This window comes from Cricetulus griseus, chromosome 6, assembly GCF_003668045.3.
Source record: "Cricetulus griseus strain 17A/GY chromosome 6, alternate assembly CriGri-PICRH-1.0, whole genome shotgun sequence".
NCBI lineage: Eukaryota > Metazoa > Chordata > Mammalia > Rodentia > Cricetidae > Cricetulus > Cricetulus griseus.
Window position 1 is genome coordinate 98,697,853 of NC_048599.1, and position 12,511 is coordinate 98,710,363.

The following is a 12,511-nucleotide window of genomic DNA, read 5'->3' on the forward strand; positions in this document are numbered from 1 at the left end:
AGCCACCCGGGGAGCAGCGGTGGCCGCGGCCAGGCGCTTGGGGCCGGCACCTGTGCGGAGCAAGAGGAGCAGGGGTAGGGTGGGTGGCAGCGGGGCTCTGAGCTTGGGAAGGAGCGGGCAGCTCCCAGCTGGGATCCTGCTGTTCTTATCAACCTCCCGCTGGCCCGCACGGAGGTAGCAACGAGCTGGGGACACTGGTGTGGCTAACCATGTGCAGCAACAGCTAGAGGCCTCGGGACAGGTTAACGTGATCTAAGAGTAGAGAGACGAGGCAAGGGGTGCCTTGGACCATGGCAGCCTCCAGCCTGGACTTCGGGGAGGTGGAAACTTTTCTGGATAGGCACCCAGAGTTGTTGGAAGATTATTTGATGCGGAAAGGGAAGCAGGAGCTGGTGGACAAGTGGCTAAGAAGGCACAGTCCGGGACAGGGGGCTTCAGGCCTGAAGCCTGCCCTGACTAGCACTGGCAGCTTGGCTCAGGGTAGTGGCAGAGGCAGCCCTGGGATAGGTGGTGGTGCTGGACCCCAGGGCTCTGCCAACAGCCATCCCATGCCAGGTGGTGGGGAAAGTGCTGGGGTTCCCTTGAGTCCCAGCTGGGCTAGTGGCAGTCGGGGCGATGGGAACCTGCAGCGGAAAGCTTCGCAGAAAGAACTGCGGAAGAGCTTTGCCCGCTCCAAAGCCATCCACGTGAACAGGACCTACGATGAACAGGTGACCTCCCGGGCCCAGGAGCCCATGAGCAGTGTCCGGCGGAGGGCCCTGCTCAGGAAGGCCAGCTCTCTGCCCCCTACCACAGCCCACATTCTCAGTGCCCTGCTGGAATCGAGGGTGAATCTGCCTCAGTATCCCCCTACGGCCATCGACTACAAATGCCACCTCAAAAAGCATAACGAACGCCAGTTTTTCCTGGAACTGGTCAAGGACATCTCCAATGACCTTGACCTCACCAGCCTGAGCTACAAGATCCTCATCTTTGTCTGTCTCATGGTGGACGCTGACCGCTGCTCTCTCTTCTTAGTGGAGGGGGCAGCTGCTGGCAAGAAGAGTTTGGTCTCCAAATTTTTTGATGTGCATGCAGGAACCCCACTGCTTCCCTGCAGCAGCACAGAGAACTCAAATGAGGTGCAGGTCCCATGGGGCAAAGGCATCATTGGCTATGTCGGGGAACATGGAGAAACTGTCAACATTCCTGATGCCTATCAGGTAGGGCTCTGCTTGTCCTCTGCTCCCCAGCCCACTGGATGGCAGCCATGCCTTCCCTCATCCTCTGACAACCAGGCCCACTTTTATTTAGACTCTTTGCAATATAGTCCTGCTATTTAAGTTCCTTCTTAAATTTAGTTAGAGTGTTACATCATCTTTGATAGAATGGTCTTTTCCTAATGCAATGGCTTATGGGAAATTTGTGTATCACTCAATAACACCACATGTGTCCCTGTCAAGATACTCTCCTTAGGAACATGTCTTATGGTTTAGATGCATCTGTGAAATGCTAGAAAGAAGTGTATCTTCTAGACTTCTGGTGTTATCCTGAAGAAAATGAGTATTTTGTGTCTCTGGTATTTGGTGTGTTGGGGGGTGATGATGATTTTTTTTCATACTGTATTTCAAGGTTGGAAGGTGAATGGAATACATAACTACATACTTATGCCTACTTTTTCTTTGGTAAGTTTGCATGAGTTCCAAGGTAGGAAAGATGCAGAAGAGGAGGAAAGTTGGGAAGACTGAATCTCTGGCCCATTCAGGTCTTCTTCATGTCTGCTTCAGTGGAGTTTAGAGAGGTCAGACAATTAAAGGGACTAGTCATCCTCAAGGTTGGATACAGAAGTCAGCTTTAGATATAGGGGAGCAAGTAGAGTTTTAGTTTGTAAAATACCCCCATTGGTATATTTTTAGCAATTCCCAAGGCAATAGGCACAGTGAACATGCTAGATTCAAATAGAAAAGCAAGTCCAACATGCTATTGTGTGGTTTTCCTGTCTTTTCATTTTTATAGTGATTTGAACTTCATGTGAGATGCTGGATCTGAAAGACAGTTCTCATTCCTTTGGTCCCCGAGTGGTGGAGTTGGATGTCACTTTCTGTGAGACTTCCTCAGAGTTCCTAAGAATGGAAAGTTTTTACCCTTGGTTCTATGGTCATTTCATGACTATACCTTGTCTCATAGAGACATGTGTTTCTCTAGACTTTGGATGCTATTGAGCACAATAGCAAAAGTTGTGGGAAGGACTTTTTTGTAATTTTTTTCTCTTTGACATCTGAAGGTTTATGATTTTGCATAGACCAACTGAAATGAACTAAACCCAAGTCTCATATGTTTGCGACATATCTGTCAGCATGACCTTTTAATATTAAGATATGCTTGGGAAAATAATTTGTTTTGTTAATCTCTTGTTATTCATTAGCTACATTATTCATCATGTCCTTCTTAAAGACTTTGATAAGTTGAAGATCAACAAACTAATCACAATTTTCACTAAATGTCAATTTCTCTATGGTCCTAGAAAGTCATGGGAAGAAATAAAAACAATTAATAATTGTTATGCCGAAGAGCCTATAAAATCACAAATTCCTTCCTACTCTTTCCACATCCCTGTTATGTGTGAGAGCTACAAAAGTCCCTCCTGAATTGGAGGATACTTGTAGAACCTTAGACAGTAGTCTGTTTGTTATTTTTATATTTCTTATTAATCCACAATTAATTTTCTCCTATTTTTATGGCTTTTTAAAAATTGTTCTCTTTCAGCTCATAACTTTCATTTGATATTGTTCATATACAGCACTTTCTTCAAGACTATAGTTCTTGGCACCCTCAGCCTGTCTTCTTGATGCCTAGAGTTGTGGCTATGGAGGTTGTTTCAGGCACAGCAAATCAGGTTTTCAGTGGCTGTTGTTTCCTGTGAGCTCAGCCCTTACTCTGCAGACCAGAGTGTGAAGAAAGTTGCCTTTTTGTATTTGGAAGCTGACATGGGAGAAGGGAGATTTTTCTTTTCTCTTTTCCCCCAGGGCAGTGACAGTGGCTATAAATAAGACAAGCTTGTAGAGTTGAGAAGGGAAGGTAGGTGGAAGGTGCTATAGGGAGCTTAAGATCTTGGGTCACTTTAGTTTCACTTGTTTAGGGTGAGGAATTTATTGTTATTATTATTAATTTCTTTGGCATTGACTTCTGCTATGTATTTGTGTATTTTTAGTTGTTTGTGTTTTCTTCCATTTAACTTATGGTACTCTCCAATGAAATTGCTTTTTTCCCTTTGTTTTAATACATTAACATCATCATTATTAGGGCCTAATGAGACTTAATCTCACTGTTTCCATTTCTCCACTCACAAACTGGGAACAATACACCTATCTGGCAAAGGTTATTATGTGGACATGAAATGAGATGCTGCACCAAAGCTCCTAAGACAGTATCTGGCATATGGCAATTATTTAAGTCATGGCAACAGTCTGTGGTGATGGTGGTGGTACCTGGTTTTTCTGTATTCTTCTCGTTCTCTCCTTTTGAGTGTGTTCCTCTTATATGAGACTGAGGTATGAACTCAGCACATTTGACCGGTTTAATTTTTCCCTGAACCCTGCTCCATTTTCAAAGCAACTGTTTCAAACAAACATTACATTCAAAGAATATATAAATAACTTTTCTTCTATCATTAGGAGCCCCTTAACCATCATTGATGACACCTAATCATATCCTAGCCTAGTAAAAGCTTGGTGTTTTGTTCCTCTAGGTAAGTTTTCCAGAGTTGCGTTGCTGCTGCCTCCTTTGCCTGTTCTAACATTTCCCCCATCCTTTCCCTTCTCTGCACTCACTGATTTCTCATAATGAAGACTGAACCTTCCAAAGTCTATCTTTAATAAAAACTGTTTTATGTATATGGGTGTTCTGCCTGCATGTGTCTGTACATCACATGTGTGCAGTACCCACAGAGACCAGAAAATGGCTTTGGATACACTGGATCTAGATGTCTTGCAATCTGTCGTGTGGAGATGGAATTGAACCCTGGTCCTCTGGAAGATCAGCATTCTTAACCACTGAGCCATCTCTCCAGCCCCACATTTGCCTTTTAATTATCATGCATTAATTCTTATGCATGTAAACATCATGAAGTCTTTATGTAGAAATATAACCATCATGACTCCTTATAAATCCATATAGTTAAAAGTGTGTCTTGCTTAGATTCAGTTAGTACCTTTTTTTTTCTCCAGAATGAAATTTACCATGCAGAGTTTCAAATTTTTAATTATTGGGTAATTAGGTTAATGGTTTTAATCATTTGGGGGCTTCTTTGAGCTATAAAGAGGCATTAAAGACACATATACAATTATGATAATGAATATGGCATCCTGAAGTCAAGAGTAGAATAGTTAATGAGGTACTAAGGTTGAATAGGAGTTTGGCAGCAAAAATAAATTTCCTTTGCTTTCACTAGTTTGCATTGCATTTCTTAATTGCTCCTAGAAAATAGGATTGAAATTAGGGAAAAAAAATAAAGAATTGCAAGTGGAAAAATACATTCCTTTTAGGTATCCAGTTTGAGCTTAGTGACTGTAATTTACCTTTCTTCTCTGACAGTTATAAGTTATTAAACAACCCACTTTAATATAGTAATGAATAAATTGCCCTCAAGAGGTTGCAAATAAGAGCACTTAAGTAACAGGTGTTCTCTTTGAGATTATTCCAAACACCCGGAATATAGCACTTTAGACATTAATAAAAAGTGCGAGATGAGGCTGTGTTAGTGTTGATAATGACGATACAGGTGTTTGATGGGCTTGGGTCTGAAAAGCAGCAGGCTGTTTTGTTAGGTGAATTGAGAGGAGGAAGGGATGACGCAGGACAGTTCCAGGTGTGCTAGGCTTTCAGAAGACCTGATCTGTTTACACAACAGAGTCACTAATTCATCAGATCCCATAGGCAAGTACAGAGAGCCCATTATACCCATGGGTATACAAAGGTGAGGTAGCACACTTCCTGTCCCCCAAGCTCTCAAAGTTGCTGTCTCTGCCACATTACGCTCAAATGGCAAAGCTGGATGGCTTCCCCCTCAGAGTCACTACAGAGCCCAGCTTGTTGTGGAAGACTCTGAAGGAGGCACCATGGTAGCTGTTAACAAGGTCAGGTTTCCTGGCTGGAGATGATTTTGAGGCTTGTGGAGGTGTTTTAGGTACAACAAAATGGCTTCAGAAGAGAATGAAACGCAAGCGCAAAGCGTGGATAGGTGACAAGGAGTGTTTTAACTCAGTTAAAAGACTGCAGGTGCTACATACAGTCCAGGTGTGCAAAAGTGAGTTAGAACATGGGAAAGACCTTGAGCTGACAAGAGGCCACAAGAAGCTCCTTTGCATGATCAAAACGGCACATTGGGGAGCTGGGTGGCAGTGACTGGAAGGACTGAACAAAGGAAGACTTGAAGCTTCGAGAATGATTAGGAGTAGATCATGATGGTCTGTTGGAGTCATAATGAACAACCGAGCTGAAGCTGAGACAGGGGTGGGGGGGTGCCATTGGCAGCAAGGAGCAGATGGGAGGATGTGTCCAGTAGGTGAGAATTTGGGTGAGGCGGTGGTGATCTGGAGATTCTAAGCTTGAGAGACATGGAGAGGGGCAACAGCTTTATCAGAACCCAGGCAGCAAGGGGATGTGGTGTCTCATGTCCGCAACCCCAGCCTTCTGTGTCAGGACAATTGTTCTTAGTCTGCGGCTACATAGTGCCTCTGAGGCCAGCCTGGGCTACAGAGTGGGGCCGTTTCCTAAAACAAAACAAAGCAGGTAAACAGATAAAACCCCAACCAGAGAGAGGAACCAGTTTAACAAGCAAAGCTCTGTGTAGGACCAGCTATGTCATTAGTGGAATTTTGTGTAAAATGATGGCAAAGAGACATTAGCCTCCCATCCAAACCACAGCCACTTGCAGGCAGACATCCTAAATGACTGCAACTTCCAGGTTGAGAAGATTTTGAATCTGGCTTGGGGTGGGTTGGAGGCCCCAATTGAATTGTCTGCTGAAAGTTCCCTAGTGCCTCCAGCTCAGGGTGGGGATGATCACAACCTTGCTCCACCATGAGCAAGCACGGGCCACACAGTTGCTCTTATGCTTCCATTCAGACCCCACGGGGGAGCAAAGAGCCACAGCAAATGCGGCATTCAGGTTTCTTCCCCTATGTATAGCCAGGTTGCTGTGCTTATTTCTACAGCAAACAGGAGAGGAGGGAGTCTCAATGGTACCTGGGACACTAGGGAGTGAAGGTCAGGAGGCCAAGACCTAATTTGGGGGCAGAAAGTGGGATGGGAGCACATATAGAACCAAATCTCTGAACTTCTGGTTCAAACTCGATCGCTCCACTAGACTTCATGTGCAAAGCAGATTCTAAGAGCAAAGTGTTAAAGATGTCTCACAGGGCAATTGGAGCAGCATCTGCCCCTCCTCTCTCACAACTGCTCTGGCTACATGCTCGTGAAACTGGCCCTGCCTGACTGTGAGTCATACAGAGTATAAGAGGTTCAATTTCTATTCCAGCCCAGTGTGTATTGTAGTCCTTCACGTGGCCTCAGCTCATCCTAATTTAATTATGTACCATTTTCGATGTCTGGATAGGGCCTTTCTATTTCTGTGCTTTGCTTCCTTCCTGCCAGAGATACTATTTTTCCTCCATCTTTGTCCATCCAAATACTCTCTGCCTTCCCATCATGCAAGAAGAGATAGCAGATTGCTCGAGCTAGAGAAGAGACAGAAAACAAAACAAAAGTCATGTACTATGTTGCACTAAGAATGAATCATACTATAGCTGTATGTTCATTATGTATCAACTAATAACATACTAACATTTAACAGTTAATTTTCATGGAATTTCATTCCTGCCTGATTTTAATCTCCATGTTTACATTTAAAATGTTACTCTCGGAAGGAATTGATTTTAGGCATCTAGAAAGTTTGGTGATGAAAGTGCCTCTGTCCCTAACAAGGGAACGGGACAGAGATGGCCCTTGGTCTCATTGTTGAGCAGTGAGGTTGACTTTAAAGGGAATGCTGACCCTACTCCAACACTGTGTTGTAAATAAATCCCATGAAATTTTATTTCAACTCTGTACACAGGCTTTTAAAAATTCCCTCAAGCCTAGGAGAAAGTTCACTAACCCAGAGCTAGAATTGATTTTTTTGCTTGCAGCAGGAAACATTTCCTATTTCAGCCCCTTTTCCTGACAGACACATGATCATGATAAACACTAAGACAAATCACACTTGGTGGCTTTGTCTATGGACAGAGCACAGACAAGTCCTGGTCCCCCAGAAATCACGGAGAGGTGATTTAAGGTGAACCCAAATCTCCCCCTTAACCCATAAACTAAATGTTTACTAATCTGACTGATTTATTTTGCTTCTTGAGGTTTGGTCACCTGTTTATTTACAAGACAGGCTTAACTTGGAAGGTAATTTTTCCTGTCTAATATAGCATTCAGGAGGCATGAGAAGTTTCCTGCTCAAACAGCTTTGCTCTGTCTTGTAGAGAAATCACCAAGCTCCCCGAGGTGCACAGCTTGCTTCTTCAGTTCCTTCTTTTAACGGTGGTGTTTTGCAACCTAACCACATTCCTTTGGAAAAGTAGGATGTGACTCACAAATGTCAAGCTTAATTGTAAGAAAGTGGGATGGGTTTATAATATTTTTGGAGAAACTTAGGTTCTTGGTCATTTATAGGCACTGGAGGCTACATTTATTTATTTGTTTTTGGATAAAAATAGAAAAGAAGGTTTCCTGGTATTATAAGATGTGTATTTGCTATAATCACAAGGGTTTCTTATTAACTGGTTAGTTCCAACAGAAAGAACAGTGGTTTCACATATTAATGGCAAATTGCTTTTGATAACAAAACTATAGGTCTGCAAATGTAGGATGAGAAATATTTTTCACTTGAATAAAAACTATGGGAAAACCATGGGACAGCTCTTTAGGGTATCCATTAACAATATTGATAAGAGACAGTGGAAATTCCAGTGTACTGTAGGCCAGTTATTAACCCTTTAGTAAGAATTTGTCCTTTCAGTCCTCTTAATATCGCTTCAATTTATAACAAGAAAGACTGAGGCTTGCCCACCTTAAGGATTTGTTCAAAATGATTTAGATGACCATGGAGGGAGCTGGGATTCAAGCTGAGATTTGTGGTCTGTAGAACCTTCATGTCCACCCACACCTGGAGTGGTCTTTCCTGGTCATTCACTACTGTATGCACACTTAACCCTGTCCTTTACCTGCTCACTCCCTTACAGTATAAGTCATGGTAGCTCCCAATGGAATCTCAGCACCGGGGAGTCTAAGACACATATTTGATGAGAGCCTGGGCTGGCCAGTGAGTTCCAGTCCATTTTTTTCTCTCTCATCCTTAGATGTTCATCTTCTTGAAACTTGCTGATCTGTGTCTCATCCCCGCTCGACTAAACATCTGGCTGCCTCCTTCTCCTTCCAGTCTCCGTAATGACGTAATGCACTTGCTCTACTTCCTTAGTTTTAGTGTTCTTGGGTACATATCTTAAGTGATCTCTTACATGAGAGCCCTGTGAGATCTAGATAAAGACTTCACTAACTCTGCAGTGGACCCAACAGAGATACCAGCGAACTGATTGTCCTTCTTCCTACCTGACACTGGCCAGCTTATATGCCTCAAATAGAAAGTCCTGCCTGTTCAGGCAACGTGGATGACTAAGCTGGAAGCTCATCTCCTGAGTATATCTGTACTGGCTGGTTTCATGTCAACTTGACACAAAGCTAGAGTCATCAGAGAAGAAGAAGCCTCAGTTGAGGAAATTCCACCATGAAATCCAGCTGTACGGCATTTCTCAATTAGTGATCAGTGCAGGTGGGCCCAGTCCAGGGTGAATGGTTCCATCCCTGGGCTGCTGATCCTGGTTCTATAAGAAAACAGTCTGAGCAATCAGGGGAAGCAAGCCAATAAGTAATTCCCTCCATGACCTCTACATCAGCTTCTGCCTCCAGGTTCCAGCCCTGCTTGAGTTGCCATTTTGACTTCCTCCAATGATCTGAAAGTTTAAGCCAAACTAACCCTTTCCTCTCCAACTTGCCTTTTGGTCATGATGTTTTCTCAAAGCAATGAAAACCCTAAGACAATATTGTTAAACTATTTAGTCTCTATATTGAAGATTAAAAAATAAAGATTTATAAAGCCTAAATAACTGATGGGGGGAAGGGGAACAGTATCTGAACTGTTATCTATGTCAACCAAGTATCCACTTCAATGTCGCTTGTTTTTTTTTAATTGTATATTTTTCTTTTGCTTTGAACAGTTCATGTAGAAACCTTCTTATACACAGAACAGCCTAGCTGGGTGTGATGGCACACACCTTTGATCCCAGTAGTAGAGAAGCAGAGGTAGGCAGATATCATGTAGGTGTGAGGTCAGCCTGGTCTATATAGTGACTTTCAAGCCACCCAGAGCTACATAGTGAGACCCTATCTCAAACAAACAAAACAAGCAACCAGCCTGACCCTAGCCAAATAAATACTGGTAACTAAGAGCATACCACTGAAAACTTCCATGGCAGAACTTTATGCTCTGCCTAGCTGGGTTTTCTAGTTTTCTCATGGTTAACTCATTCAGACAGTGAAGATATTTTAAAGATGAAGTATTGCTTCTAGCTCATGCCTTGCAAATCATAGGATTTTGTTTTTCTTTGCAAATCCCTTACAGATGTGGGAGATTATATTGATCAGCCCTGCGATTATTATTTCTAGAAGGATTGCCCTTTCAAGCTTATTGATTGATACTTCACATAGTTTTATAAATATACAGTTTTCAGATGGTTGCATTTACAAGCTACTGATTCTGAGTGGGTAGCATTGGCCGTCTGTCCATCGGTCATATCCTTGTGAAAGCCCTCCTTCTTTTCTATTACTTAGAGTTGTCACCAATGTTTTGGACTAGTTGCTAGCTCTGCTCCCCTCTTCTCTCCCAAATTGCCACCTCCAAACTGGAAGGCAGCTTCCAAAACCCAAAGAGTACAACAGTTGTGAGGAGGGCCTGCCCTTGTGGCCTGAGAAGAAGAACTCAACCAGAGACAAGCCAAGTATTTGAAAAGAGGGAGTCAAGGAAACAGGGCCCTCCTCATAACCTGCCTTCCTGCCAGTGCCACATGCAGGTTGAAACTGAGAAGGTGGGGTAGACAAAGGGAATCCAGCCCAGCAGCCGGCTTCCTAGCACAGAACAGTGCAGCAAAAAGGTGGCAAAAACACCATGAGAGGAAACCTAAGGGCCCAGCAAAGATGCAGTTTTCTCATCAGGGACATATGTTTAGAGACTAAGTCAGGGAGGAACAGTGTAACAATAAGTCTTTACTCCAAGTCGCCCAAGCCCTGCCGCCTTGTGGGTGCTTTCCGCCAGCTGCCTGAGTTCTGCCCGATGTCGTGGGGCCCCAAATAACATACAGAGATTTATATTAGTTACAGTGCTGTTGGACAATTGACTAGGATTTCTTATATGCTAGTTCAGTCTTAATTATCATAAATCTATATATTTTATAAGACTTATCTTATCCAGGATGCCTTCCACTGGCCTTCTCTTCCCTGGATCACATGGTGGCTCCGTAGAGAAGAGAGCTGGAGGAAGAGCAAGCTTGTCCCTGCTTATATATGAGTCTGCTTGCTATGTCACTTCCTGCCTGGATCTCTACTACATTTCCCAGAATCCTCCTTGACTCCTAGTCCCACCTATCTTGCTTTCCCATTGGCCAACAGTACTTTATTTATCAACCAATAAGACAAACACATACACAGAAGGACCTCCCCCATCATCTCCCCTTTTCTGTCTAAATAAAAAGAAGGGTAACTTATCTTTTATAATAACTGAAGAAAACTATAACCATAACTATCTGTCTTCGACTCCATCAAAGACCACAGAAGGATAGAAGGATAATATATATACTCTAGAATTGACAGAGACATCTTGCTACTTGGACAGTCACCCAAAGTTTCTCTGTAACATTGGGGCATCCATCTTCAGCCCATAGGCCACAGTGTGTCTGGCACACCTCTCCATTTCATCAGGAACCCTTCAGGACTGTTTATCTTGTTTTGTAAGTTCAGTAGTCACTTTTGTGGGTCCTGCATGTCCAGTTTATACAGCAACAAACAGTCCAGGCAAGAGCAGTTTCTTGCCCAAATGGCTAATCTTGCCATGTTGAAGGCAAACTCCATAGCAAGTTTCTTCGATGCCCATCCTCCTTTCTGATGTAATTGGTGTGCCATGAGCAGTTGTGTCTCACTGTCATGAAAAATCCTAAACCATTTAAATGCCATATTTCTGTAGATCTTTGAAAGGTTTGAAGAATATCCATCTCAAATACGTCTCTGTATGTCTAGAAAACCTAACTAACCTAACTGTAGGTTGTGACTACTATAGGCGACTATATAATCTGTATTTAATTACGCATATCACAAAATGGACCTTAAATTTGTATCAATAAGTGAAAATCCATACCAATGTAAAGTATTCATTTCCATATCCTATTCCCCTTTTTTGCCTTTATAAAGAGATTGACTATGATCATTTCCATTCAAAACCAACCCCATTTAAATGAAAACAAACATTTGTAAACAATATTTGGGAATTTGGTCATTGTTCATTCTAAACTGCTTCCTGCTGGTTGGGGGCAGTGTCCCTACCATGGGGATCATGATAAAACATAGAAATCTGGCCGTAGTTATCTATGGATGCATCATCTCAGCTGTTTCGAATGTAGGATCAGTTGGGCCACTGCTTCAGGGGGTCTTGCTTGACCAAACCATATTAGTCTGGAAGGAATCCACAGCTTTTCATTTGCTGTGAAAACACAAGCAAGAAGTCTTTTCCCAAGTAGCCTCTCCTTAGACTTAAATTTTGAAGTCAAAGCATTTTTAAAGGATTTTTTCAGCAGCATTTATAATCAAATGTATGTTAGCAGTTGTTGCTCCTTCCTCGGCAATCAAACAATTTAAAGACAACAATATAGCATATAGTATCCAGACTCTCCATCTTTGTTCTTCCTTCCCTCAGCTTAGGCAAACTGAATGGCATCAACTTATAGAGTACTGTGATCCAAACCTGGTTTAACACCATGATGATGTCCACTGCTTTTCCATATAACCCTACTGATCTTTGATGCTCTGTGTTCCTGAAAAAATACTAGGGTCATCACAAACAGGGATGACTTGGGTTTTGTTGACTGAACTTTTCTCCTTTGACGTCAATGTTTCTATAAAAGATTTCACAGTGCTTTGAGACAAACTCTAGTCTCGGGAGCAGGGAACAGGGAGCATGGATTTTATTCTTGGGTCTGCTGCAGGCTTTTCAGTAATAACTTAGTATTTCCTGACATGGCCAGCTTACAGTACTTTATAAGTACCCAACCATTACATTCTCATGAGATAACGGAAAAGCATTTTCAAAAGCAAACTAAGGCCTAATTAATGTTTTCAAACACACTGTCCAGAATTTACAGACTGGCTTTGCTCAGAAACTGTCACC

At 42.7% G+C, this 12,511-nt stretch overlaps 1 protein-coding gene across 1 annotated transcript in view; it reads left to right on the plus strand.

The window, feature by feature from the left end:
• Window positions 1–290: 290 nt before the first annotated feature.
• Window positions 291–12,511, plus strand: part of LOC100756511 (dual 3',5'-cyclic-AMP and -GMP phosphodiesterase 11A) — a 361,367-nt gene continuing 349,146 nt past the window's right edge. The window contains exon 1 of the mRNA XM_027420128.1: window positions 291–1,202. Coding sequence (XP_027275929.1) covers window positions 291–1,202 — 912 coding nt within the window. The remainder of the gene's footprint in view (window positions 1,203–12,511) is intronic.